This window comes from Dipodomys spectabilis, unplaced genomic scaffold (assembly GCF_019054845.1).
Source record: "Dipodomys spectabilis isolate Male_0828 unplaced genomic scaffold, ASM1905484v1 ptg000331l, whole genome shotgun sequence".
NCBI classification, from domain to species: domain Eukaryota; kingdom Metazoa; phylum Chordata; class Mammalia; order Rodentia; family Heteromyidae; genus Dipodomys; species Dipodomys spectabilis.
The window spans coordinates 410,089-436,160 of record NW_024871008.1 but is presented as its reverse complement, the minus strand read 5'-3'; the positions used below and the strand labels follow the sequence as shown (position 1 = coordinate 436,160).

At 57.1% G+C, this 26,072-nt stretch overlaps 1 protein-coding gene across 1 annotated transcript; it reads right to left on the bottom strand.

Moving 5' to 3' along the window:
* Window positions 1-367: 367 nt before the first annotated feature.
* On the bottom strand, window positions 368-25,281 carry Ptdss2 (phosphatidylserine synthase 2). The gene is made up of 12 exons (XM_042665514.1): window positions 25,057-25,281; window positions 20,401-20,502; window positions 12,242-12,324; window positions 8,270-8,337; window positions 3,730-3,864; window positions 3,545-3,595; window positions 3,011-3,124; window positions 2,736-2,854; window positions 1,935-2,049; window positions 1,717-1,862; window positions 1,447-1,632; window positions 368-1,079 (listed from the first exon to the last, which is right to left on the bottom strand). Exons 1-12 carry the CDS (start codon window positions 25,170-25,172, stop codon window positions 917-919), a joined length of 1,398 nt encoding a protein of 465 aa, XP_042521448.1. The 5' UTR covers window positions 25,173-25,281; the 3' UTR covers window positions 368-916.
* Between the last annotated feature and the right edge of the window lie 791 nt (window positions 25,282-26,072).

Sequence of the window (26,072 nt, the reverse complement as noted above, 5' to 3'; positions counted from 1 at the left end):
CTCCGGCGTAGCTAGGATTGCCAGCGTGAGCCTGCTCTGGTGCAGCTGGCTCGACAGGTGTGTGGCACCGTGCATGCCTGTCTTTTCTGTTGTTTTTGAAAAGGTATGGCTTTAAACCCACCAAGTACCTCAGCTCCTAAGTGCTAGGATTGAACTTAAAGTTCTAAAAACACCAGTCTGAGAGGTCAGCTGCCCTTCCGGCCGTGGTGTGGGTGACCTGCCATCAGGGACAGGTCTGTGGGCACTGCACTCCGGGACATCACCCTCCCTCGGCTCTGAGCATCTTAGGCCACTGCTGCTGCTCATGAGAGGCTTCTGGAAAGGTGGAGCAGCAAAATGGGGACAGGGAAGAAGGCTGGAGGCTGAGCACCTTCACAGCACTTTATTTTGTTCTGCCTGCTCAAGGCAACAGCCTTGGACTCAGGAGTCAGAGAGATGAGGAGCAGCCAGGACACAGGCCCAGCGGCCTGGTGTCTCTTGACTCGATGGTGCCAAGGGGCCAGTCTGGTGATCTCCAACCCCACCACACACCCTCCAGGCTAAGTGAAGGCTCCGGAGGAAAGAGGAAAGGGCTCCGTGCTGCTACTCAGTCTGGCTTTTCAGCCATCTTGGTGATGAGCGACTGTCCCTCACTTGTGCAGCCCTGAGGGAGGGAGCCGCGGTCTTTCTGGGCCTCCGCCCACTCCATGGGGAGTGATGCCTCCCTCCCCCCGTGCTGGGCCAAGGCTGGGTCCGTGCTCCACAGTGAGTCCCTGCCACGCTGGCCAACTCGGCCCCCAGACGGCTCGGCAGCCGCGCACTCAGATACACACATGTGCACACGCACTCCCTTGCACACCTGGAAACAGAGGGATTGGGCCTCCTTCCCCTCTTCTTGGGCCCACCCACGGGGCGAGGCTGGAACCCTCCCCTCGGCTCAGAAGGCCGAGGCCCCCTCCTTGGTGGCTTCCTCCTCGGCCGCCCTGGGCTCTGCAAGGTCGTCGTCTGGCTCTGGGCGCACGTCTCTGTTGCCGACAGCTCTGTCCTGGTCACTTTGTTGTTTCTGCCGCCGGGTCTCCTTGTACCTCAAGGTGATGTCCCTGAGGGGGCACAGGCCATGTTGCCACCGGCCCCGCCATGAGTCCCAGCACAGACCCCACAGACACCTGGTACCTCTGTTCCACAGGAACACCATGGGTGTGGTCTGAGGAGTGGCTGGGTACGAAGGGAGCTAAGGTGCGGGCCAGGACAGGCCACGAAGCCCAAGGAGCCTAGGTCTTCCAGGCAAAGGGCCAAGGCACTGTCCCACACGGTCCTCTGGGGGAACAAGGCTGGAGAGGGGGCTGCCAGGACCCTTGCCCGCCCCTTGCCGAAGCAGGAGGGGGACAGCAGGTAGATGGGGCGACACCCACGGCTGTTTAAGCTGGCTGGACCACAGACAGCAGGGGAGTCCCACCCTCTACTCACCTCAGAAAAAACCGCCAGACCGTCCAGGTAAGCACCAGGACGGAGCCGAGCGTCCAGCACTGGGAGATGTAGAAGGGCAGGGACAGGGTGAGCGTGTGCGGGTCGTACTTCACGACGATGAGCAGCTCGGTGACGGTGATGGCAGCCACGAGCCAGGCCTGCTGGCCCAGCTTTCTGTGGGGCTTCCTGTGGAGAGGCGGCAGCTGCCTGACTCCCGGCCCCCTCTGCCCCGGGCCCCCCACCCGAGGCCTGGGGCGGCCCGGCCCTTACAGGTCGTCCATGAAGTCGTAGATCTCGCGCATGGCCACCCCGCCCACATTCACGAAGAAGACCAGCCTCAGCAGGACCAGGTAGTGCTCGGGCGGCATCCACAGCACGAACTTCAAGTAGAACGTGTTCAGCTCCGCCAGCAAGAACTAGGGGATGGGAGAGGGTCAGCCTGGCGCAGGGCCCCAGGTTGCACGCAATCGTGAGGCGGTCGGCCTTACCACCAGGATGATGCCGCACACCGCCAGCCAGCGGTGCAGACTGGAGGCGGGCTTCCACTCGAAGCGGACCCAGCTGTAGGGTGTGAACTGGAAGGCAATCCTCTTCATCTTGCCCCTGGAAGCCAGAGAGCCAGGGGCCTGAGCAGTGGTGCCAGACCGGGAGGAGGCCAGTGCTACTGAGGCCACAGGCCCCCCCCCCCGGCTCTACTGAGGCCGCAGAGGACGGAGGCCCCCCCTCTGCCAGCGCTACTGAGGCCACAGGGGACACAGGCTCCCCCGGCCAGCGGTACCGAGGCCGCAGGGGACGGAGGCCCCACCGGCCAGCGCTACTGAGGCCGCAGGGGACGCAAGCCTCGCCCTCGCACTCTCTTCTTGGGCTCCTGTTCCTTCCCTCCTTTGTCTGAGGTTTGAGACAGGATCTGTGTTTTCCAGGCTCAAGTGGCCTTCTTGCCTCAGCCTCCTGAGGACCAGACTCACACTTCCTGGCACTGCTTGTCTTTGTGGCTCTGGGGATGGAATCCAGGGCCTGTGCTTATCAGGGAAGACCCTGCCACTGAGCCATGCACCCAACCCACCTTGTTTTTTCTTTATTTAAATCTCGTAGTAAAGTAAGAAACATGAGGGACCCCCCGCTATGCAGCAGGGGGGGCCAGCCAGAGGGCGGGTGTGGCGTTGGGGAGGCAGAGCGGAGGGTCCTGGGCTGAGAGGGCGGACAGCCGCCCATCCTCAGGCCTTTCGTGTGGCATGGAGGGGACGGGTACTGGAAGCCACCCAACACGGCCCCTTCCTCCTGAGACATACTTGTAGGTTGGAATGTTCCAGAGGCCTTGCCACTTGTATGTCTTCAGAGACAGCCACTCAAGGGTCTTCATGCCGCAGTAGATGCCCAGACCATTGCAGATGAGAACGTCCATGATCCACTAGGGCAGGGGCCAGAGAGAGGTGACGCCAGGCGGCGGAGGCCAGGCCCGCAGAGGCCGGAGGCCAGGCCCGCGGAGGCCAGGCCCGCGGAGGCCGGAGACCAGGCCCGCGGAGGCCGGCTGCCCAGGGCTGTCCCACGGCCCGCAGGTACCTACGTGGTCCCACCAGCACTCGCTGAAGTTGGGCAGCTGGTGCTCCAGGCTGTACTCCAGGAACTCAAACATCACGCTGATGATCATACACATCCACCAGTCGCGGATCATGAGCGTCTGCGGGCCAGGAAGCACCGGGTCAGGCTCCGCACAGCAGCCCCCGCAGGCCGCCCACAAGGGGTGCCCACTGCCCCCGGGGTCCCCCGGGTCCCCGGTCAGCACGGCAGGTGGGACATCTGCTAAGATGTTCAGCTCCGGTGGTGCGTCCAGAGCTCTAAAGGGAAGCAGCCCCTGCTGGCTGGCCAGGACCGCGCAGGGCCCCGCAGGGGACCCAGGCAGGCTCCGCGCTCCCCTGGTCCAGGGCAACGCGGGTCCTTCCGCAGAATGGGACCGGAGCCCAGAGTGCAGCGGGGTCGGACCTGCGGCCGCCCGTGCTGGGATGGAGCGGAGGTGGGCAGGGGGTCAGGGCTCCGCTCTGGCCCCGCTGGAGGACGGGAGCTCCGGGTGCCGGGGCGCGGAGGGCGGAGGCCGCCATACCTTCAGATACCAGCCGATGAAGTGTGCGGGCACAAAGCCGTCCAGCTTGTCCTGCGGGCACAGAGACAGCCTCAGCCTCGGCCTCCCGCGGGCCCCGCGGAGCCTTGCCGTGCAGGGCCTGGGGCGGGCGGCTGGGTGCCTGGGGGGGGGGAGGGAATGGGGGAGGGAAGGGGGGGGCTCCCTACCCAGATGTTGTGGAAGGGGTCGGTCTCATTGTCTGCGTCGTAGATGAGGCAGTTTCCCCCATAGTCCCTCTCCGGCAGCGGAACCCCCAGCCTGGGGTCCACGTACTTTAGAAACTGTCGGCCATCCTGGACTGTCTGCAAGGCAGCATGAGAGTGGGGCCAGGCAGTGGGCAGCAAGGATGGCGGGGCCAGGCGGTGGGCGGCGGGGATGGTGGCAGGGATGGTGGCAGGGATGGCGGCAGGGATGGCGGGGGTGGGGGATGGTGGCAGGGATGGCGGGGGTGGGGGATGGCGGGGGATGGTGGGGATGGCGGGGGATGGTGGCAGGGATGGCGGGGGTGGGGGATGGCGGGGGATGGTGGGGATGGCAGGGCCAGGCGGTGGGCTGCGGGCGGCGGGTATGGCGGGGGATGGTGGGGATGGCAGGGCCAGGCGGCGGGCGGCGGGGACGGGCCCAGAGGCAGCAGGGTACAGACAATGCCTGCCGGCCGGTCCTGCCCCAGGAACCGGCTGTGCCCCGTCCCTCCCACAGCTGCATGCCCTGGGGCTCCATCTTCACACATGCTTGGGACAGGAACCTTCCAGACACTAACGCTGACACCAGCCAAAGCTCCTTCCAGCCCCCGTGCTCAGTGCACTCTGGGACCTCGTCAATGGAAGGCGCCTCTTGGACAGGAGGCCCACAGGGGACGAGGAGGAGGCTGCAGGCCTGGACTCCAAGTGGCATCGCAGAGGCCCCGGGAGGGGGTTGAGCGGGACGCGCCACACGGCCGGGAGCAGGTAGCGGAGGGACACTGCGTAGCCCTGCCGTCCAGCCCAGACCCCAGCGCCCAGCCGAGGCCCGGAGCCAGGAGGGTGCACGGGCAGAGAAAACCATCAGTCAAATCTCCGCTAAACGTTACAATGTCAAGGCAGAAAAGGCCGCTCAGGCTGGTGACCCGGGGGGCTGAGACCTGAGGATCGCGGTTCAAAGCCAGCCCGGGGAGCAAAGTCCACGAGACTCTGATCTCCAATGAACCACCTGAAAACGGGAAGCGGCGCTGCGGCTCAAGGAAGAGGGCTAGCCTTTGGTGAACAAACCCGGGCATGGCCTGATCAGGCCCCAGGATCAACAACAACAACAACAAAGCAGTTCCAGGAAATTTCAGACCAAGATGTAGATAAAACAGCAGGAAACCAAGTTTAGAGCAGACGTGCACCTGGACCCAGTGTGAGTGATCTCAGGACTGCGCAATGGGGAATAAGCAAATCCATCAGTGTAATACCTCCTATCGACAAAGGAAAATCCACCTGTGACGCAGAAAACACACTTGACAAAACTGACCAGCCCTTCACAATAAAAGCACTCCATCAGCTAGGAATAAACTGAACTCCCTCCACTTCATAAGGGGCTTCTGGAAGCCAGCACACACACTCACTGAACATGGAGAAGCTGGTGCTCTCAGGAAACAAGCAGAAGCAGCGCCTGCTCTCCTGCACAACCCGGCCAGGGTGATTAGGAAGAGAAGGAAATAAAAGACTGCTTAGACTGGGAAGGAAGAATGGAACCCCCGACACACACAGGCAACAGGAGCTGGAAAGAGAAAACACAAGGAACTACTGCAGCTAGTAAATTCAGCAAGGTCTTGAGGGCACAGTTAGTACAAAAGTTGTTTCTACACACTAGAATGAGTAACCTAGAAGTAAAATTGAGAAAAGAATTGCATTAAAGTGTATACTTGAAGATTTAACAAAAAGGAAAGCTGGGCACCAGTGGCTCATGCCTGTCATCCTAGCTTCTCAGGAGGCTGAGCTTTGAGGATCACAATTCAAAGCCAGCACAGGGAGGAAAGGCCATGAAACTCTTATCTCCAATAAACTACTAAAAAAAAAAAAATCCCAAACTACTCAAAAACCGTTCCACTGTGGCTCAAGTAGTAGAGTGCTAGCCTTGAGTAAAAGCAGCTCAGGGACAGTGCCTAGAGCCTGAGTTCTAGCCCCAGGACTGGTAAAAACAAAAACACCACAAAGGAAGTGAAAAACTTAAAACTCTGAAAACTGAAAAGCACAACAGAAATAAAATTATGGACCTAAATAATTAGACAGATATTCCATGTGTATGGGCTGGAAAACTCAGTATTTGTGGAATGACAATATTCTGAAACTGGAGTTAATGTAATCCCTGTCAACATCTCTGCTTGGGCTGGGGGTATGGTTCAGTTGTAGGGGACTTTCCTCATGTGCAGGAGGCCCTGGGTTCCAACTCCAGCACTGAGAAGGGAAAAAACAAGAAAATTTCACTGGATCTTTTATAAAGCCAGAAAAATGACCTAATGTTCATTTGTAAATGCAAGAAACCAGATGACTCAAGATAATCTCAATAAAAAACTAGGAAAATGCAGCTGGGTGGTAGAGAGCTCACCTAGCATGCATGAAGCCCTGGGTCCATTCCTCAGTATCACATAAACAGAAGCCAGAAGTGGAGCTGTGGCTCAATGGTAGAGTGCTAGCCTTAAGCAAAAAAAGCTCAGGGACAGCGCCCAGGACTGGCACCAAAAAAATAAATAAAAAGGGGGAAATGCAAAGGCTCACATCTCCCAAATATAAGTGCCGTATGACCTGCTAGATACTCAACTAACCCTCCTCAGAGCTACCCCACATCAAAAACAGAGAAGGCAGCCAGGTGTCCATGGCTCACACCTGTAATCCTAACTATTCAGGAGGCTGAAATCTGAGTATTGCAGTTTAAAGCCAGCTGCAGCAAGAAAGTCCGTGAGACTCTATCTCCAATGAATCACCAAAACAGTCGGAAGTGGCGCTGTGGCTCAAGTGGCAGAGTGTCAGCCTTGGGCAAAAAAGCTCAGGGACAGCGCCCAGGCCCGAGTTCAAGCCCCATGACTGGCACAAATAGATAACAAAAATAATAAAACAGGGAAGGTAAAGAAAGGGATCAAGATGCATGACACTTAAAAAGTGACTTGCTGAACAATAACGTCTTTGTATAGCTACTCAGATAATGAAAACCTTGTTTATCCATAGATATGTGCCACTTGTATATATAAAATCAGCATCAAAACAGACCAACCAACACCAAGGAAGCCCTGAAACTGCACAGCCTAGAGGAGCTGTGATGTGGTGTGGTACTCAGGAGGTACAGACATAATGGAGAGAAAACCAAGGGAATCTGATAGAGCCTGGACTTCAGCCATAACATATGCAGACCAAAGTCACAGGAACACATCACCTTATGGTAATTCTATTAATTAGAGTGAGTCTCGGACTCAGCAATCTGGGCATATGTGTGAACACGCGTGCGCGCGCGTGCGCGTGCGCACACACACACACACACACACACACACACACACACACACACACACGAGCTGAGACCAAGGACAGGAAGCAAGAGTTCTCAGTCTGTGCTGGTGGGCTGTGGACAGCTCCGCCACACTGGGAGGAGTTAGCCGCTCCCCAGACCACTGAAAGCACCCTGTGCTGTCCCCAGCCAGCCTACTGCTGGCCACTCCAGAGACGGAAACCGGTATCCACCCAAAGCCTGGACAGGAAAGCCCAGAGAGGACCATTCTCAGACCTCGAATGGGAACAGGCCAACGCTCCTCCACGCCTGAGCAGACAGCCCATTCAAAGCCACAGACGGGCAGCAGTGCTGTCCACTCCCTGGGAGATGACCAACACAAACGGTGGGGCCTGGAGTGTGTCTACTGCTCACAGTGAGGCTCCATTGGCAGGACAATCAGCGACAAGCTGCCCTGAGTTCTCCGAGATGGAACTGTCCCATGTCCTACAGGTGGTGACAGTTCCACTGCCTGGACGTGCACGGACGCTCACAGCACTGTGCACCTGCTCCAGAGAGCTGCCTCACCACAATAAGTAGCACATGGATGAAATTCTGAGTCTACCACCAAAAGGTGTGCTCATTAGCAAGGCAGAGCAAGGTATCAGTAAACAGACAAGGCAACACACATTGTTTAGGGATGACCACAGTGAGTTTGCAACTTCACTAGCCTGTTGCAGGGCTGTGCCAGACAGGAGAAGCTCCTGAACCCACAGCTGCTCACGGGCCGGACGTCCAGTAAGTACGGCCCCCGTGTGCCGCTGGCCCTGTACAGACCCATCCTTCCCCACCTCGGACTCCTTCTGGAGAAGATCCAGGATGGCTTCCTCGTAGCGCTTTACAACCGACTGTACAAAGCTTCCTCCATCATTAATGTCACAGCCTCTTATTTTTTTTTAAAATTATTTCTGCCAGTCTTCGGCATTGGGTGCTGCCCCTGTGTCTCTTGGTGCTCAAGGCAAGAGTCTCGTGGACTTTCCTGCCCAGGCTGGCTTTGAACTGTGATCCTGAGATCACAGCCTCCCGAGCAGCTGGGATGACAGGCGTGCGCCACCGGTGCCTGGCACCACAGCTTTTAAGACAAACTATTTATGGGGTTGAAGGCATGGCTCATGGCTCAGTTGGCAGAGTGCTAGCTAATGAGTGAACATGTCAGGTATCAAGTTCCAGTCCAGATCTTGGATCTAAAAAAGAAGACAAACCACTTACCTGGAAGAGAATGAAGATGAGAAATAGCTCATAGACCACACTAACGCAGAGCCAAAACCGCCAGTAAGCTGCAAAGACAAGATGGGGGGGTCAGGCCGCCCGCAGGGCCCCTCACACGCCTGGCTGTCTGTATGGAGTAACTCCCCATTTTCTTCCACAGTCCTTGCGCACTTTGTTTCTGTCTGTCTCTCCAGGGGCGCAGAGGCCCAGAACTACAGGGTAGAGGCAGAGGTGGCAAACTCCCTTGCTCTGCATCTATCAGCAAGTGTGCCCTGTGTTTTTGGTGGATACCTTTATCGTGGTAAGAAAAGCGCCTTTAACTCCAGTATTATTCATGGGTAATATTTTTCTGCACGTTTAAGGTCTTTTATTTAAAAAAAACAACAAAAAACAGTTTATGTGATTGCTACGTCAGCACACGTCTTGATCTGGGGCCCAGAGCGCGCAGGCTCATGAGCCTGGCGTCAGGGCAGGCTTGGCAGCTGCGGGGCCTCTGGGCAGGGCTCGGGAAGCCCACAGGAAAGTGCTCAAGTGCTTCTGGGACACAAGCTGGACGCTGGACACCTGAGGTTACGCTCTTCAGGCCCCAAGAGCAGGCCGAGTCTGAGAGAAATCTTCGCGGGCTCAGGAGCTGCAACAAGGCTCTAGGTGCAACCAACTCAGGATTCTGAAGGATCACAAGATGACCCCCAGCCCACAGCAGGGGACATCAAGGGGACTCAAGGGATGTCTCCCAAGAGATAAGAGTTGTTCTGTGTCCCACCGTGTGGCTCCCTTGAGGACAGGCCGAGGCCTAAGGCTCTCTGTTCCTGACAGACACCTCTGGGGTCACCGGATCTGGGATCACGGGTCACCGGATCTGTTCCTGACAGACACCTCTGGGGTCACGGGTCACCGGATCTGGGGTCACCGGATCTGGGGTCACGGGTCACCGGATCTGTTCCTGACAGACACCTCTGGGGTCACCAGCTCTGAGGCTGAGCTTGACTCTTCCACCACGTTCGCTATGCCAGGGAGACTCTTGAACCAGAAGATGGACCACCTCTGACACTTGCCACCCTTTAGGCCCATCCCTAAATATCTAGCAACCCTTTACGTTTCCTTCATATCTCCCTAAACAACTCTGACCACTCCTGGCATTGGTGGCCCTGATTCCAGGGCCCCACCTCCATCCAAACACAGCAATCAATCCAGGCATCAAAGGTGATAGTGAGGCGTAATCTCCGCAGTGCTCCGGACATCTGACAGCTCCAGCTTCTGGAGGAATCCACAGGTAACGGAACCAGGCAGGGCTGGGCCCAGCTCAGGGACCGTGGAGGGCTAGCTTCTGTGAGGCCTTGGAGTTCATCTCGGCACCACACACACAAAGACAAGACCAAACCAAACTGGAAAGGGAGGGAGACCATCCCTAATGGGCCAGGACCTGCTTCCCAGGACTTCTTGTGGAACTACAGTCAATTGAAGTTTCCAAATAAAGCAATCCCCCAGAGAGGTCATCTGGAGCCTTATCCCGGCCCCTCTTAAAGGGCCGGCTGCTAACGGCACAGCCACGCAGCACAGACCCCAGGGGTGGCAGGAGATGGGCAGAGCCCCAGGACATGGCCGCCCTGGAGCCAAGGACCTTCCTAGCCCCCAGGGGCACGCCTCCCGGGTGGGTGGGGGGGCTCCCTGCTTCCAAGCCTAACAAGATGTGAGGAGGAAGGTGGCTCCAGAACATTTTACGTGAATGAAGCGAAGACTGGTGAAGAAACACAGCGAGCAGAGCAAAGTACGCTGGAAGGGGAGGGAAGGGCAGCTCAGAAGCCAGCGTGCCCCCAGCCAGAGATGGACGGCCGGAGGCCGCTCACAGCAACACTGCCCCGGGGGAAGACAGAGCGTGCGTCTGGCTGCCGATCACCCCGCGAGCACACAGAGCCTCTGGAGGTCAGTGTGCCCCACCGCCCTAATACCAGCACCTTGCTTTCCATGGTTCTGCGCAGCACCACGGACCTGCTTGGGGAGAGCAGCCTCGGGCCCCGCGGCCCTGCAGCCCCACCCACGCTTCTGGGACAGAGAAAGCCTTGCTCGTAGTTCTGTAATAACTGACCTTCCCTCCATTTTATTTAATTTTATTGCCTGTCCTGGGGCTTGAACTCAGGACCTAGGCGCTGTCCCCAGCTTCTTTTGCTCAAGGCTAATGCTCTACCATTGAGCCACAGCGCCACTTCTGGCTTTTCTGTGTATGTGGTACTGAGGAATTGAACCTAGGGCTTCATGCATGGTAGGCAAGCACTCTACCACTAACCCATATTCCCAGCCCTAGAATATCTTATTAAAGAAATAATGAGCTGGGTGCTGATGGCTCATGCCTGTCATCCTAGCTACTCAGGAGGCTGAGATCTGAGGATCGAGGTTCAAAGCCAGCCTGGGCAGGAAAGTCTGTGAGACTCTCATCTCCAATTAACCACCACAAAACCAGAATTGGAACTGTGGTCCAAAGTGTTAAGAGTGCTAACTAGCCCTGAGCAAAAAAGAGCTCAGAGACAGTGCCCCAAGCCCCAAGTTCAAGCCCCACGAATGACAAAAAATAATTTAAAAAATTAGATAAGCATGAAGACTTGTACAAAAATTCACTACTAATATACTGAAAAACTGAAAACCAGCCAAGCACAGTGGCCACATGCATATGATTCCAGCTACTCAAAAGTCGGAGGCAAGAGGATTTCGTGAGCCTAGGAGTTTAAGAGTATCCCAGGAAACACTGAGACCTTGATTTTTGTTGTTGTTGTTGTTGTGGGCTTGAACTCTGGGCTTGGGCGCTGTCCTTGTGCTCTTCAGCTCAAGGCGAGCGCGCTCAACCGCTTGAGCCACAGCGCCACTTCCAGTTTTCTAGCAGTTTATTGGAGATAAGAGTTTCATGAACTTTCCTGCCTGGGCTGGCTTTGAACCTCGATCCTCAGATCTCAGCCTCCTGAGTAGCTAGGATTACAGGCGTGAACCACTGGTGCCCGGCTGAGACCTTGATCTTAGGAAAAAAAAAAAAAGGCCAGGTGCTGGTGGCTCACACCTATAATTCTATCCACTCTGGAGGCTGCGAGCCCAGGGTCAGAACCAGCCTGGGCAGGAAAGTCTGTGAGACTCTTATCTCCAATGAACCAGCAAAAGCCAGAAGTAGAGCTGTGATTCAAAGGGTAGAATGCTAGTCTTGAACAAAAAATGCTCAGGGACAGTGCTCAGGCCCTGAGTTCAGGCCGCAGGACTAGCAGGCATGTCCATGCATCCCACACCACAACCCCCACCCACAGTGGCCAGCTGGACGCTGCAGCTCACACCTGTAATCCTAGCTACTCAGGAGGTCATCAGTGAAGCCAGGTGCAGGGCTGTATGCCTGCAACCCCAGCTCCTGGGAGACTGAAGGGGAGTACAGTAAGATACTGTCACGTATGTACACACACAAACACACCAAGATTTAATGGAGGTTATTACAACACAGGTACACATAAAAACATCTCTGTGTTTTATAATTCACACCCCTATTGAGACTGAGAAGAAATACATTCCTAACTACTATGCTGTTCACTCTTGAGGGGAAAATTTACCTGCCCTACTGTAGCTAGGCCAGCCCTCTGGGGAAGCAGTGGGGAGCGGGCAGGGGGTCTGTGTCCTCCAGCTTCGCTTCGCTGGGGGCAGTTTGGTTCAGGGATTTGTCAGCACCAAGGGTAGAGGGAGGCAGAATACCTGGGAATCATCAGGGCCCTCAGCCAGAGCACAGCCCCTCCCACAGCCCCGATCTGTAGGAAGAGGAAGGGGAGCTGCAGGGCAATACGGGAGGAGAGGAGCCCTGGCTGGCCCCAAGGCCTGAGCCCGAGGCCTCCCCCTGCAGGGGGCAGTGGCCAAGGGGACAGGGGACGGTCACACCCAGCTGCACAGACACAGTGGTGCGGGGGACATTAGTGCCACCAGGCACGCATGGAGAAAGAAACGGCAAGTTACCTGGATGAGGTCTGGAAAATGGCCCATCTTTGGCTTGTGTGACTCCAAAACACAAGAAAACCAAAATACTGGCCACAATACCTCTGCAAACAAAGAACAAACAGTCCTCAGTGTGTACAATCTCCCTTCACAGAGGCGGGCGTGCGGGGGCCCCGGGGATGCCCACGGTGGCTGCCCTGCGCCCGGGCAGGGCAGCAGGAAGGGGGTCACTGGGCAGGGGAGCAGGAAGGGGGTCACCGGGCAGGGGAGCAGGAAGGGGGTCACCGGGCAGGGCAGCAGGAAGGGGGTCACCGGGCAGGGCAGCAGGAAGGGGGTCACTGGGCAGGGCAGCAGGAAGGGGGTCACTGGGCAGCAGGAAGGGGGTCACCGGGCAGGGGAGCAGGAAGGGGGTCACTGGGCAGGGCAGCAGGAAGGGGGTCACTGGGCAGCAGGAAGGGGGTCACTGGGCAGGGGAGCAGGAAGGGGGTCACTGGGCAGGGGAGCAGGAAGGGGGTCACCGGGCAGCAGGAAGGGGGTCACCGGGCAGGGCAGCAGGAAGGGGGTCACTGGGCAGGGCAGCAGGAAGGGGGTCACCGGGCAGGGGAGCAGGAAGGGGGTCACCGGGCAGGGCAGCAGGAAGGGGGTCACCGGGCAGGGCAGCAGGAAGGGGGTCACCGGGCAGGGCAGCAGGAAGGGGGTCACCGGGCAGGGCAGCAGGAAGGGGGTCACCGGGCAGGGGAGCAGGAAGGGGGTCACTGGGCAGGAGAGCAGGAAGGGGGTCACCGGGCAGGGGAGCAGGAAGGGGGTCACCGGGCAGGGGAGCAGGAAGGGGGTCACTGGGCAGCAGGAAGGGGGTCACTGGGCAGGGCAGCAGGAAGGGGGTCACCGGGCAGGGCAGCAGGAAGGGGGTCACCGGGCAGGGCAGCAGGAAGGGGGTCTCCGGGCAGGGCAGCAGGAAGGGGGTCACTGGGCAGGGCAGCAGGAAGGGGGTCACTGGGCAGCAGGAAGGGGGTCACTGGGCAGCAGGAAGGGGGTCACTGGGCAGGGGAGCAGGAAGGGGGTCACTGGGCAGCAGGAAGGGGGTCACCGGGCAGCAGGAAGGGGGTCACTGGGCAGGGGAGCAGGAAGGGGTCACTGGGCAGGGGAGCAGGAAGGGGGTCACTGGGCAGGGGAGCAGGAAGGGGGTCACCGGGCAGGGGAGCAGGAAGGGGGTCACCGGGCAGGGGAGCAGGAAGGGGGTCACCGGGCAGGGCAGCAGGAAGGGGGTCACCGGGCAGGGCAGCAGGAAGGGGGTCACCGGGCAGGGCAGCAGGAAGGGGGTCACCGGGCAGGGCAGCAGGAAGGGGGTCACCGGGCAGGGCAGCAGGAAGGGGGTCACCGGGCAGGGCAGCAGGAAGGGGGTCACCGGGCAGGGGAGCAGGAAGGGGGTCACCGGGCAGGGCAGCAGGAAGGGGGTCACCGGGCAGGGCAGCAGGAAGGGGGTCACCGGGCAGGGCAGCAGGAAGAGGGTCACCGGGCAGGGGAGCAGGGAGGGGGTCACCGGGCAGGGCAGCAGGAAGGGGGTCACTGGGCAGCAGGAAGGGGGTCACCGGGCAGGGCAGCAGGAAGGGGGTCACTGGGCAGGGCAGCAGGAAGGGGGTCACCGGGCAGGGCAGCAGGAAGGGGGTCACTGGGCAGCAGGAAGGGGGTCACCGGGCAGGGGAGCAGGAAGGGGGTCAGGCGGAGCTGGCCACCCCGTGGCCCCCACTGAGCTCAAATGCAGCACACAGACAGGCGCCACTTCTGGAATGCCCTTGCGTCACGAGGCCACTCATGTATGGTGCCCAGTGTCTCCACGAATACACATTACAGTAAAGAGCCCTAAACTTGCTGGATGCTGGTGGCTCACGCCTGTAATCCTAGCAACTCAGGAGGCTGAGAGCTGAGAACTGCGGTTCAAAGCCAGCCTGGGCAGAAACGTTTGTGAGACTTTTACCTCCAATTAACCACCAAAAAGCTGTGGCTCAAGCGGTAGAGCACTAGTCTTGAACAGAAAAGCCCGGGAACAGCATTCAGGCCCTGAGTTTAAGCCCCAAGACCATCACCAAAAAAACCCTAAGCTTTACCAGTGATGACTAGGGTTCATTAAAGCCCTTGTACGCTTCAGACCTAATGGCTGTCTGCTCTAATATGGGCCAAGCAGGCACTCTAGCTGTACCTGTGTTAAAGTAGATACACGGAGCAACATGGCTTGTTCGCTGTTGAGCCACCTTTTCCAATACCAACAGACTCCTGCAGGCCTAGGATGGAAAGTTAAGTGCTTGCTTACCACCACACCCAACACCTAAGAAGCTGGCCCAGAGATGAGCTCTGGAGCGGGGGCCCAGAAAAGGGTCTTCACCTCGGCAAAGTGCACAAGAAAGGCGCGGCGCCAGCCCACAAGCTCTCGGACAAGTGCATGTGCCAGTAGCTGTTCACAGCAACACCAGCTCCCGTGATGCTCGGCCCTGGCCAAGCGTCCCGTGCCCTCAATTTCACATGACATGGGATCATGGCAAGTCTCATCAGGGTGGCTACCATGAAACTCCCAGGACCACAATGAAGAGTAGGGTTGGTCATTTGAGGCCAGAGAGCAACGCCTGGCCCAGCCGACAGTCCCACCTCGGCAGGACAGTGGAAGCAACCCACAAGTGAGTTTCTGGTCCAGCTGCCAGGACAGGACCGAGGACCAAGGCTTCAGGGCAGGAAGCGGCCTGAGGAAGGGGCTGGGGATGGAACGGCAGCTGGAAGAAGGGAAGAGCAGGGGCGGGCCGCCAGAGGAGGAGACAGCCATGTCATTCTCTCCTGGCCCCCAGGGGCCTCAGCCAGACACAGCGCCCAGGGCTGGCGCAGCCCCGTGGCCTGAGGACTTGACTCAGACTAGACATCCCACACACATGACGATTTTACAGGCTAGCTTTTAAAAAGTAGTTTTATTGTTGATAATGTCGTACAGAGGGTGCATCCCTTCCTTTGCGTCCCTGTCTCCCGCTCCTGTCCCGCCTCACAAGTTACACAGGTCAGTTCCCACACAGTGCATTCTGCAATAGAACTGATTTTGTTCATCCTTTCGGAAGCCCCCACTTTACGACCTCTAAAGAAAAAAACAAAGCAAAAATAAACACTACCACCACCACCACCACCACCAAAAACCCAGGTTTCCATTTCCTGGAGTTGGTTTTGTTGTTGCTGCTGTTGTTGTTGGCTGTGGGGCTTGAACTCTGGGCCTGGGCGCTGTCCCTCAGCTCTTCAGCTCAAGGCTAGCGCTCTACCACTTGAGCTAGAGCACCACTTCCGGTTTTCTGCCAGGGCTGGCTTTGAACTGCGATCCTCAGATCTCAGCCTCCAGAGTTGCTAGGCATGAGCCACCAGTACTTAGCTTTTTAAAACTTTTTATTTATTTTGTCAAATATTTATGAATATTTATTTTATACCTTGCATTTTGTTCCAGCAAACAAGTTCATTGCTCAAACTATTCCAACTTTGACTACAGAGGACTCTTGTGTAGTTCCTGTGTTGTTTTGGCATAAATCGTTTCGTTTTTCTGAGTTTTTGAAATTCAGACACTATAGAATGGACTCAATCAGCTGTTTCTCCAAGGAGTCTGGCTCTCAATAGAGAGCACTGGAAGCGATGTTCTCAGCACCGGATATACCCCTTGTCAAGGACCAGGAAGGTCAAGGCCCTCAGTGCACAGAAAACAGCATTCGCTTGCTGCCCTAACCTGTGTCTGTACATACACAACTACCCCATACCATGCATGTTTGAAATCCCAGCACTGGGAGACTGAGATAGGAGGATAAAAAATTCCACGCTTAGCTGGGCACTGGTGGCTCACGTCTGTACTCCTAGCTACTCAGGAGAGTGAGATTTGAGGATTATGGTTCCAAGTCAGCACAGGCAGAAAGTCCATCTTAACCTTCAATTAACCACCAAGAAGCCAGAAGTGGGCCTGTGGCTTACGTGGTAAAATGCAAAACAAAAACAAACAAAAAAACCTCAGGGCCGTGCCAGGTGCCAGTGGCTCACGCCTGTAATCCTAGCTACTTAGGAGGCTGAGACCGCAGTTCAAAGCCAGCCTGGGCCATCCAGTCTGAGACTCTCATCTCAATAAACTACCAGAAAAGTGGAAGTAGTGCTCAAATGGTAGGTAGAGGGCTAGCCTTGAGCTGAAGAGCTCTGGCCCAGAGTTCAAGCCCCGTGGCAGACCAAAAACAACAACAACAACAAAAAACTCAAGGACAGTGCCCAGGCTTTGGGTTCAAGCCTTAGGACACACACACACAGACACACTGACACACACATTGATATTCTCTCTCTCCCTCTCCCCCCCTTCTTTCCCTCCCTCCCTCCAGGCCAAACAGGGCTGAACAGAGAGACCTTGTCTTAAACAAAAGAAAATGAAATAATACAATTGCCCTGGCTGTGTGTGGGATGTTGATTTCAGGATCCTCTGAAACTATAAAAACCCTTACTCAAGGTTCCTTATAATACAGTATTTGCTGCCTGGTGTCAGTGGCTCATGACTGTACTTCTGTAATTCTAGTTACTCAAGAGGCTTAGATCTTAGCTGGATGCCGGTGGCTCACACCTGTAATCCTAGGTACTAGGAGTCTGAGATCTGAGGATTGCTGTTCAAAGCCAGCCTGGGCAGGAAAGTCCTCGAGACTCTTATCTCCAATAAACCACTAGAAAACGGGAAGTGGCGCTGTGGCTCAAGTGGTAGAGCGCTGTAGCTCAAGTGGTAGAGCGCTCGCCTTGAGCTGAAGAGCTGAGGGACAGTGCCCACGTCCAGAGTTTAAGTCCCACGACTGACCGCCCCCCCCAACACAAAAAAAAAAGAAAAAGAAAAAGAGGCTTAGATCTGAAGATTGTGGTTCAGAACCAGACCAGGCAGGAAAGCCTGTGAGACTTACCTGGAATCAATCAGTAAAGGCCTGGAAGTGGAGCGTAAGCCTTGAGAAGAAGCTACGAGAACCCAGACACTGAATTCCAGCCCCATACCAAAATAAAAAATTAAAAAATCTAAAACAATGTATTTCAAAGAGTATCCATGTATTTGTGTTATGTATATAGTGCAATTTATGATTACAACATGTGAGGAGTTTCACTTTGCTCACCATGAACCTGGGCTGGGTAGCACATCAGTGGTGCGTGTGTCGTCCAACAAGGACACTGCAGTTAGATGATGAGCCCTGCACACCACCAGGCACGGAGACAGTGCTCGGGGGAGGAAGCCAGACACCAAGGCAGCCATGTGCGGGACCAGACCTCCAGCTGACTGCGGTGAGAAGCAACCAGTGAAAGCAACGTTCCATTCCTCCACGTGGACACACAGCGGGCACACAGTATGTGCATCTGCCAAGCCAGTAGGCTAAAACTCTATTAGAAATACAGCAGATTGTCAAGAAAGCCAACGTGAGAAGAAATACAGTCGCTGCTACCTGGAAGACTAAGGCAGGATTGCTTGAGCCCAGGAGTTTGAGACCAGCCTAAGCAATACAGCGGGATAACTTCTCCAAAAGTATCAGAACAGAACAGAACAAGTTGGGTACCAGTGACTGCACCTGTAAACCTACCTACTTGGGAGAATGAAATCAGGAAGAAACGTCTGTAAGAAAGACACTATGTCAACAGACGCCAGGCATGTTGATGCACACTTGTCATTCCAGCTACAAGGGGAAGCCTAAAATCTTCAGCTCATGGTCCAGGTACACACCATATAGGAATGGACGCCCCATCCCAAAACTAACCAGTGCAAAAACGGCTGAAAGTTGGAACAATGGTAGAGAGCCTGCGGAGCAAGTATGAGGCCCCTGCGTTCAAATACTAGTATCACACACAAGGGGAAAAAAACCGTAGATCCATAAAATGAACAATGAAATACAAGCTAAAATTAAAAGCTTAGCAAAACCAAATTAATTTACCAAGCCTTTAACAATGTACGTTCTAATGAAACCTACTTCCTTGAGGGCATCAAAAACTCCACACAACAAAAATCGGCCTGCTGAGTCCCCTGGCTGTACCACTTGGCTGTGGCCCAGGAGGCCTGGTAAGAACAGCTTCAGGGGAGATGCACCTTCGGCAACAGTGCCAGGCAGCAGAGCTTCGGACAGTGCAGTGTGACCTGGAGAGGCTGGAGCGTCCCAGAAGGAATCAAGGGCAGGTCCCGGACCTCCCCAGCTGCTCTGTGCTCTTGAAGCAGGATGGGGAATAGAGAATGTAAGAGTAAGTGTCAACGGTCCTCATGGTGGAGAGGCGGTTTCTAGTGTATGGAAACAGCTCAGAAGTGCTCTAAGGACTGGATGCAGTGGGGCTATATTCACAGGAGCTTCCACACCTCTTTTGTGAGTGCCAGTCCTGGGATTTGAACTCAGGGCCTACCTGCTGTCCCTGAGCTTTTGTGCTCAAGGCTAGCACTCTATCCCTTGAGCCACAGCTCCATTTCCAGCTTTTTGGCAATTAATTGGAGAGTTTCGCAGCCTCTCCTGCCTGGGCTGGCTCTGAACCTTCGTCCTCAGCCCTCAGCCTCCTGGGATTCCTGGCAGCTGGCTTGGCGCTGCCTGTTTTAAGCGTGGGGTCTGCTCTTAGCCTCACTGGGCTGGGCCACCTATGTGGGCAGGAGGGGTCATGTGGTGTGGTCAGCTCTTCGGGGGAGGGGCAGACACGCTCTACCTTGCCACAGCTCTTGCCCATGACATCACAACTATTCATCTCTGGCTAAAATGACTGCTCACGTAGACAGATGTTGTCTTTGGGGTGCTAGGGATTGAACCCAGGGCCTCTGGCTGCAATTCTAGTCCCAGGGAATGTCTTGAAGTATGGGCAAGTCCTGTCTCTGGGACTTCTTTTCTGCCATACGCAGCAGATGCTGCAGCCCCTCCATGCCAGGTGCCCACAGCTGAACCCACAGCTGGGACTTGCCTGTGGACAAATGCAGGTACCTGCCCCCAGATTCACTGCCTCTTCACCAAGGAACCAATGCTCCCGGGTGGCTCCACCGTGTCCTGCCCGTGCCGGGGGGGGGGGGGGGGGGGGGGGGGGGGCGGCGGCGGGAGGGGCTGCCTGAGGAGAGAGGACCCGGCGGCCCTGCCTGTGCCCAGGGGGAGAGCAGGGGCCGCCTGAGCACAGGCAGGGCCGCCTGAGGAGAGAGGGGGCCAGGCGGTCCTACAGACGAGATCCAGAGGGCCAGCACGGGCAGGGCCAGGTAGCAGGTAGGAGAAAAGCTGGTGGGCCTGGGAGCAAGCTGGCAGAAAACCCAGAGTACGGGCCCGGAAATGGACGGGAGCAGGGCTTGGGAGCTCCAACAGCAACTCCTTACAGAAGACCTAACAGCGTCCAAAGACACAGACCCTTAAAAGGCTGACCACAGTTGCTCTTTTATAGAGGCTGCCACCTGTGTACCAAGCCAACCACACTAGTGGCAAGCCGCTTGGTGTGACCTGGCCACCTAACGGGCACGGTGACACACACAGAGGCCAGCCACACCCACAGGTACACACACGTTCACCAGCACCTTGTTTAATTCTGACCACAAGCACGAAGACCCTCATTTGTCAAACACAAAGTGCTGACCCAGAATGGTCATAACCAGAGGTTATGACAAGCCTCACAGCTAACCAGGGCTGACCTGAGGCTTTTACAGACTTCCAGCATTTTCCTCTGCCTCCTCAGACCCCCCCACCTCCCCCCCCAGCTTCCTTGAACAGGAAGCAGCCTGGGCAGACACATAGGCCTGAGAACCATAGGAGGAAGGCGACAAAGTCTGTCAGGTGTAGAAAAATCAGGACAAAGGAGAATGTTCTGGTGTTGCTTGTCTGCACACATTCAGGACTGGCTGAAGATGGACAGGCCTGTGACTAGCCTGCTCTGGAGAATCCTGAGGTCAAATACTGCCTAGCCTCTCAAAGTGGTCAGTCTTGGTATTGATGACTTCATAGAACTGTGTCAGCTAGAAGACCCCCCCCCACACACACACACACATACTGCTGCAGCTCACTCTGGTCCCTGCAGTGTAAACTATGGCTTACTCAGAGATGACCACGCACCCCCGGGGCTGCTGACTAGGACCTGGGCGCCTCAGAATACAGAAGGGGAGGCTGAGCGCTCAGCTGTGAACAAGGATGGCAGGACACCACTCGCTCCACACCAGGCACAGTTACCTCTTAGTATTGTAGGCTGTGTCCTGAGGCGTCTCTTCCAGGAGAGTCACATAGCCCAGTGCACAGGTGAGGATGAACAGCACAGTTAAGGTGTGAGCTCGCCTGAATCCAAAAACACATAGGAATAACATCACCAACTACTCACATGAAACACAGCACACTAACCACTCTGCAAGGGAGAATGTGACCTTTACTTCCCAGCTGACTGACTGTACCTGTGGATGCTAGAAGGTGAATCCAAGGCTTCATGCATGCTAGGCAAGCACTCTACCACTGAGCCACACTCCCAACCCCATGAGACTCAAAAGCCAGAAGAACTGTTGGCTCAAAGTGATAGAGTTCTAGCCTTGAACAAAAGAGCTCAGGGGGAAAAAAAAAAATCTTAAAAAAAAATAATAATGGCTTGCTGGGCACTGGTGGCTCACTCCCGTAATCCTAGCTACTCAGAAGGTTGAGATCTGAGGATCACGGTTCAAAGCTAGCCCGGGCAGAAAAGTCCGTGAGACTCAGATCTCCAATAAACCACCAAAAACCTAGAAGTGGCGCTGTGGCTCAAATGGTAGAGCGCTCACCTTGAGCTTAAGAGCTGACAGACAGTGCCCAGGCCCAGAGTTCAAGCCCCACAACCGACAAAAAAAAAAAAAAAAAAAACTTCAGCCCACTGGTTATGTGTGTGGGTGGGTGAGGGGGGGCTTGAACTCATTCTTTTTTGCTCAAGACTAGCATTCTACCACTTTAAGCCACAACTTTACTTCCATTTTTTGGTGGTTAACTGGAGGTAATAGTCCCATGAACTTTTCTGCATGGGCTGGCTTTGAACTGTGATCCTCAGATCTCAGCCTCCAGAGTAGCTAGGATAACAGGCGTGAGCCACAGCACCACCTGGTCTTCTTTACTTTTTACTAACACAATAACCTTCCAGTAGTTTAATTAGTTTGTCTGATAAGGGCAGCCTAGATCCTTATCCACCTTGGTGGGGGTGTTACCTTTTCTTTCTCCTAAAAACACAAAGATCACCTGAAAAGTGAGTAACTCTTTGCCCTTGAGGTAATTGTTCACACTGTCATTCTGGCAGTAAGTGACTGCCTGGTCCTCTCCTCCCAGGAGAGGCCAAGGCAGGAGAGACGCAGCTCTGTCCTGTCCAGGGCAGGAAGGAGGACACCGGGCTGGAGACATGGAGGAAGGGTTTAACAGATTCAAAGTAGAGCAGACTCCAGAATGCTGCCCCGCCTTACTGCTTCTTGCTGAGCACACAGCACATGTGTCCACACAAGTAACAAGACTCAGGAGCCAGGTGGCCCTGCTCTCTCGGGAAGCCACATCTGGGTAAGGGCACCTCCTTGCTCCTCCCAGATGTGGAAAGATATGGAGAAGGTCTGTTTGGGGGGGTCAGGCAGAGAGCTGCTTTATATAAATTCTAGGACTTTAGTTACTCTGCAAGGGAGTGGGTGAAGACAGCTGGCCCCTTGCCAGGAGTGGAAAATACCCGGTTGTCATGCCTCCAGAGAAAACCATGATCGCCATGCTGAGTGGGAAGCAAAGCAGGACTGCCAAGACCAATCAGCAAACACACAGGGATCACCAAGGAAGGGCCAGAGCCTGCCCAGGCTGTGGCACTGACCCTCCGGCCTGCTGACCGAAGACCAAAAAGGCATCCTACTGGCTGGTCATGCTTCCCACACCTGGGCAAAGCTGGGAAAGCCCTAAGCCACACTGAGAGAGCCATCTTCCAGAGAAACCTGGGCCATCTACGATGACATAACCTTAGATCCCATTAAACAGCTACTTAGGAAGCTGTGGTAACAGCAATACCCAGTCACTAAGAAGGCTCAGTGGGTCAGATGCCGGTGGCTCACGCCTGTGATCCTAGCGTCTCAGGAGGCTGAGATCTGAGGATTGTGGTTCAAAGCCAGCTCAGGCTGAAAAGTCCCTGTGAGACTCTTATTTCCAATTAACCACCAGAAAACCAGAAGAGCTGTGGCTCAAAGTGGTAGAGAACACCACTATCCTTGAGAAAAAAGCTCAGGGAGAGTGCCCAGGCTCCATGAGTTCAAGCCCCATGACCAAGAACAACAACAAAAAGGGCTCCCTAGGCTGAGCACTGGTGCCTTACACCCAGAGTCCTAGCTGCTCAGGAGGCCGAGACCTGTAGAATTGAGGTTCAAAGCCAGCCAGAGCAGCAAAGTCTGAGCAAAAGCCTCCACCTCCAATTAATCAGCAAAATGCTGGACTGGAGTAAGAAAGCCAAGTAAGAGCAAGACCCTGAGTTCAAACCCCAGTGCATGCATACAAAGCAAGCTCTGTAGGTGGCAGCTGGTTAGGAGGAGTGGGATCTAGATAGGTACTCTACTTTCTCTTGGGAAGTAGTCTGCAACATTCTTCCAGACAGACACATGCACTGATACAGCTCAGCATAGTATTTTTGGTTCTAAACCACTCTCCCCCCGTCCCCCCATAGTCCCCACTGGACTTCAGACCCAGACCTTAGACCTCCCTATGGCTAACCAAAACCCCAGAGAAGCCATGTGTCTTTGAAAATGGAAAAACCTAAAAACAGACTTTGTTCATGCGAAATTCTTTTGGTGGCCTTGGACCCTCAGGTCATTTAAAAAAAAATTTTTTTTTTTTTTTGGTTGATCATGGAGCTTGAACTCCGGCCTGGGTGTTGTCCCTGAGCTCAGCTCAGGGTGAGTGGTCTATCACTTGAGCCACAGCGCCACAGACTTTCCTGCCAGGGCTGGCTTTGAGCCTCGATCCTCAGATCTCAGCCTTCTGAATAGCTAGGATTACAGGAGTGAGCCACCAACAGCCGGCTTCAAAAATTTTAGATTACATCTTCACATTTTTAGGTAATATTTTCACGTTACCCTTTACCTGTGTTAACTTTTTATGACATTATCCAAATTCTGTAAGACACAAAATAAGAGTACTGTTACTATTTAGCTTTTTTGAGATTAGGTCTTACTATGTGGCCTGGGTTGGCCTTAAACTCCCTGTCCTTCTGCCTCAGCTTCTTGAATGCTGAGATTACAGGTGTGTACCACCTTGTCTGGTTTTAAAAAAAAAAAAGGTCAGTGAGAGATAGTTCAGAAGCGTGGTGGCACACGATTCAGCAAGGAGCATCAGTAATGCTCACTGGGTAGGCATCTGGTAAACACCAGAAAGAAATGTGAAAGACTTCCCTCCCCTCCGGCCCCAGCCCCAGGTGCTCCTCGGCGCAAGCAGGGTGGGGCGCCAGCCCCACAGTCTCTCCTGACTCCAGTCTCTCAAGCTCTCCTAGGGGAGAGTCCGGAGAGCCTCTGGTCTACACTTCCACAGACAGCACCTGCCTTTCTTGGAGTGCTCCAGCCGTAACCACGTCGGGGGAGGGTTATGCTCCCAACTTCTGGGGCTGCACATCTGTCACTCTTTGGGCCCAGTCCTCAGATCCCAGGACGGTGCCTGAGTCTAAGCTCTCCTTCAGATCCGAGTCCCAGCCCCCGCCCCCACGGATGGCAAGAGCACCTCGCCGAGTAAACGAGTGTGGAAAAGGGAGGTGATCCGGCCACTCCTTCCAGAACTGTCTCCAAGGAGTCCCCTGCTCGGTTGTGGGAGGCTGGTGTCCTCCAGCTGTCTGAGGGGCCGGGTGTGGTTCTGGATGGAGAGACCTGAGATCCCCAGGCTGCGCACCCTCCGGAAGCTGTCCGCACCCCAGGGTAGCACTGACCTAAAGGTCCACCCAGGGCTCCCCTCCGTACCCCGCGGAGCTGTCACCCCTACTCGCGAGGCGCCGCTCAAAGGTGCTACCTGTGTGGCGGCCCGTCCTCCTCCGCCCCATCCCGCCCCTTCCCTGCGATGGCATGGGTCTCCGTCCGCGCACAGGCGCCCGCGTCCCGGTGCTCTCCACCAGGGCGCCTTCTGGCTTCGGGATCACGAGTGAGGAAAGGTGCGGGGCTAGCCAAGGTCACGCAGGCCGCCGCGCGGGTCTGCCCGGAGCGGGGTCCGCGCCGCAGCCGGGCGACCGGGGCGCTCCCAGCCGCCAGGCGGGGCGGGCGAGAGGAGCGGGCTCCGAGCGCTGCCGGGCCGCGGGGCCGCGCGGGCGGCCAGCCCGGGAGGCGGCGGGTGGTCGGTCCGAACAGCGCCGGCCGCTGACCTCGCGGCCCGGGGGCCTGGCCGGGCTGGCCCGCCGCCGACGCGGGGTACCCCGGCCCTCACCCGACTGCGGCGCGCCCCGCACGCCCCGACCCCCGGCGCAGTCCCCGACCCCGGCCCCCCGACCCCCGGCGCAGGTCCCCGACCCCGGACGCAGGTCCCCGACCCCGGGCGCAGGTCCCCGACCCCCGGCGCAGGTCCCCGACCCCGGGCGCAGGTCCCCGGCCCCCGGCACAGGTCCCCGACCCCCGGCACAGGTCCCCGACCCCCGGCCCCCGGCCTCCCGACCCCCGGCGCAGGTCCCCGACGCCCGGCGCAGGTCCCCGACCCCGGCCCCCCGACCCCCGGCGCAGGTCCCCGACCCCGGGCGCAGGTCCCCGACCCCGGGCGCAGGTCCCCGACCCCCGGCGCAGGTCCCCGACCCCGGGCGCAGGTCCCCGACCCCGGCCCCCGGCCTCCCGACCCCCGGCGCAGGTCCCCGACCCCGGGCGCCCGCCGCGCCCCGCCCGCCGGCTCCCGCCTCACCAGAAGAAGGTGTTGGTGCCGTCGTCGTAGACCTCGGACTCGGTGCTGCGGCGGCCCTCCAGGAGCGGGGACTCGGGCCGCGAGGCCGCGGCGGCCCGGCGCTCGGCCCTCCACATGGCGCCCGGCCCGCACAGCCGCGCAGGCCGCGGGTGGCGGGCGGGGGTCCCGGCGCCGCCCGGCGGGGTCTCCGCGGAGCGGGGCGGGGCCGTGGGGCATTGTGGGACACGTAGTGCGCGCAGGGCCGCGGGGCATGCCGGGAGTGCGAGGGGCGGGGCCCGCCGGCCGGACGCCGCCGGGTTGCTAGGAGACCGGAGGCCCGCGGAGTCGGGCTGCCGGCCGGGGAGAGCCGGGCGGGCGCAGCGGGGGGCGGGCCGGGCGCTCCTCGGGGGCCGCGGGGAGGAAGCTAAGGGCAGAACCGTGAAGAGGCGCCGGGGCGGGCGCCCGAGCCTCACGCCTGCCTGCCGTCCTAGCTACGCAGGGCGGAGGCTGAGGCCCGCGGTTCACAGCCAGCCCCGCCGGAGAGGCCGTGACTGATCTCCAGAGACCCACCAGGAAGCCGGAAGTGGCGCTGCCGCTCCAGGATGGAGCGCTCGCTGGGAGGGGGACGGCCGGGAGACGCGCGCGCGCGCGCACGCACGCACGCACGCACGCGCGCGCACGCACAAAGCTAGAAGTGGAGCTGCGGCTCGAGTAGAGTGCTGACCTTGAGCAAAACAGCTCCGGGCCGGGCCGGACCCAGGCCGAGGCGGACACAGGCCGGGCCCGGGGCCCCGCGCCCGCCTCCCGCCCGCCCTCGAGACCAGGTGGGGCTGTGGGCTCCCACCCTAGACCTTAGAGGCGGATTCCTTCTCAACAGGTGCTGCTTTGGCTTCTAGAACACAGTAGCTCGCTGTAGGTGTGGAAGGGGCCGTACCCCAGGACGCGGGGAGGCATCCCTTCCTTCGGTGCCCTCTGTCCCCTCATCCCCGGCTCTCACCTCCTCCCAGGACTTGTATTTTTCACTTTCATCCCTGTCC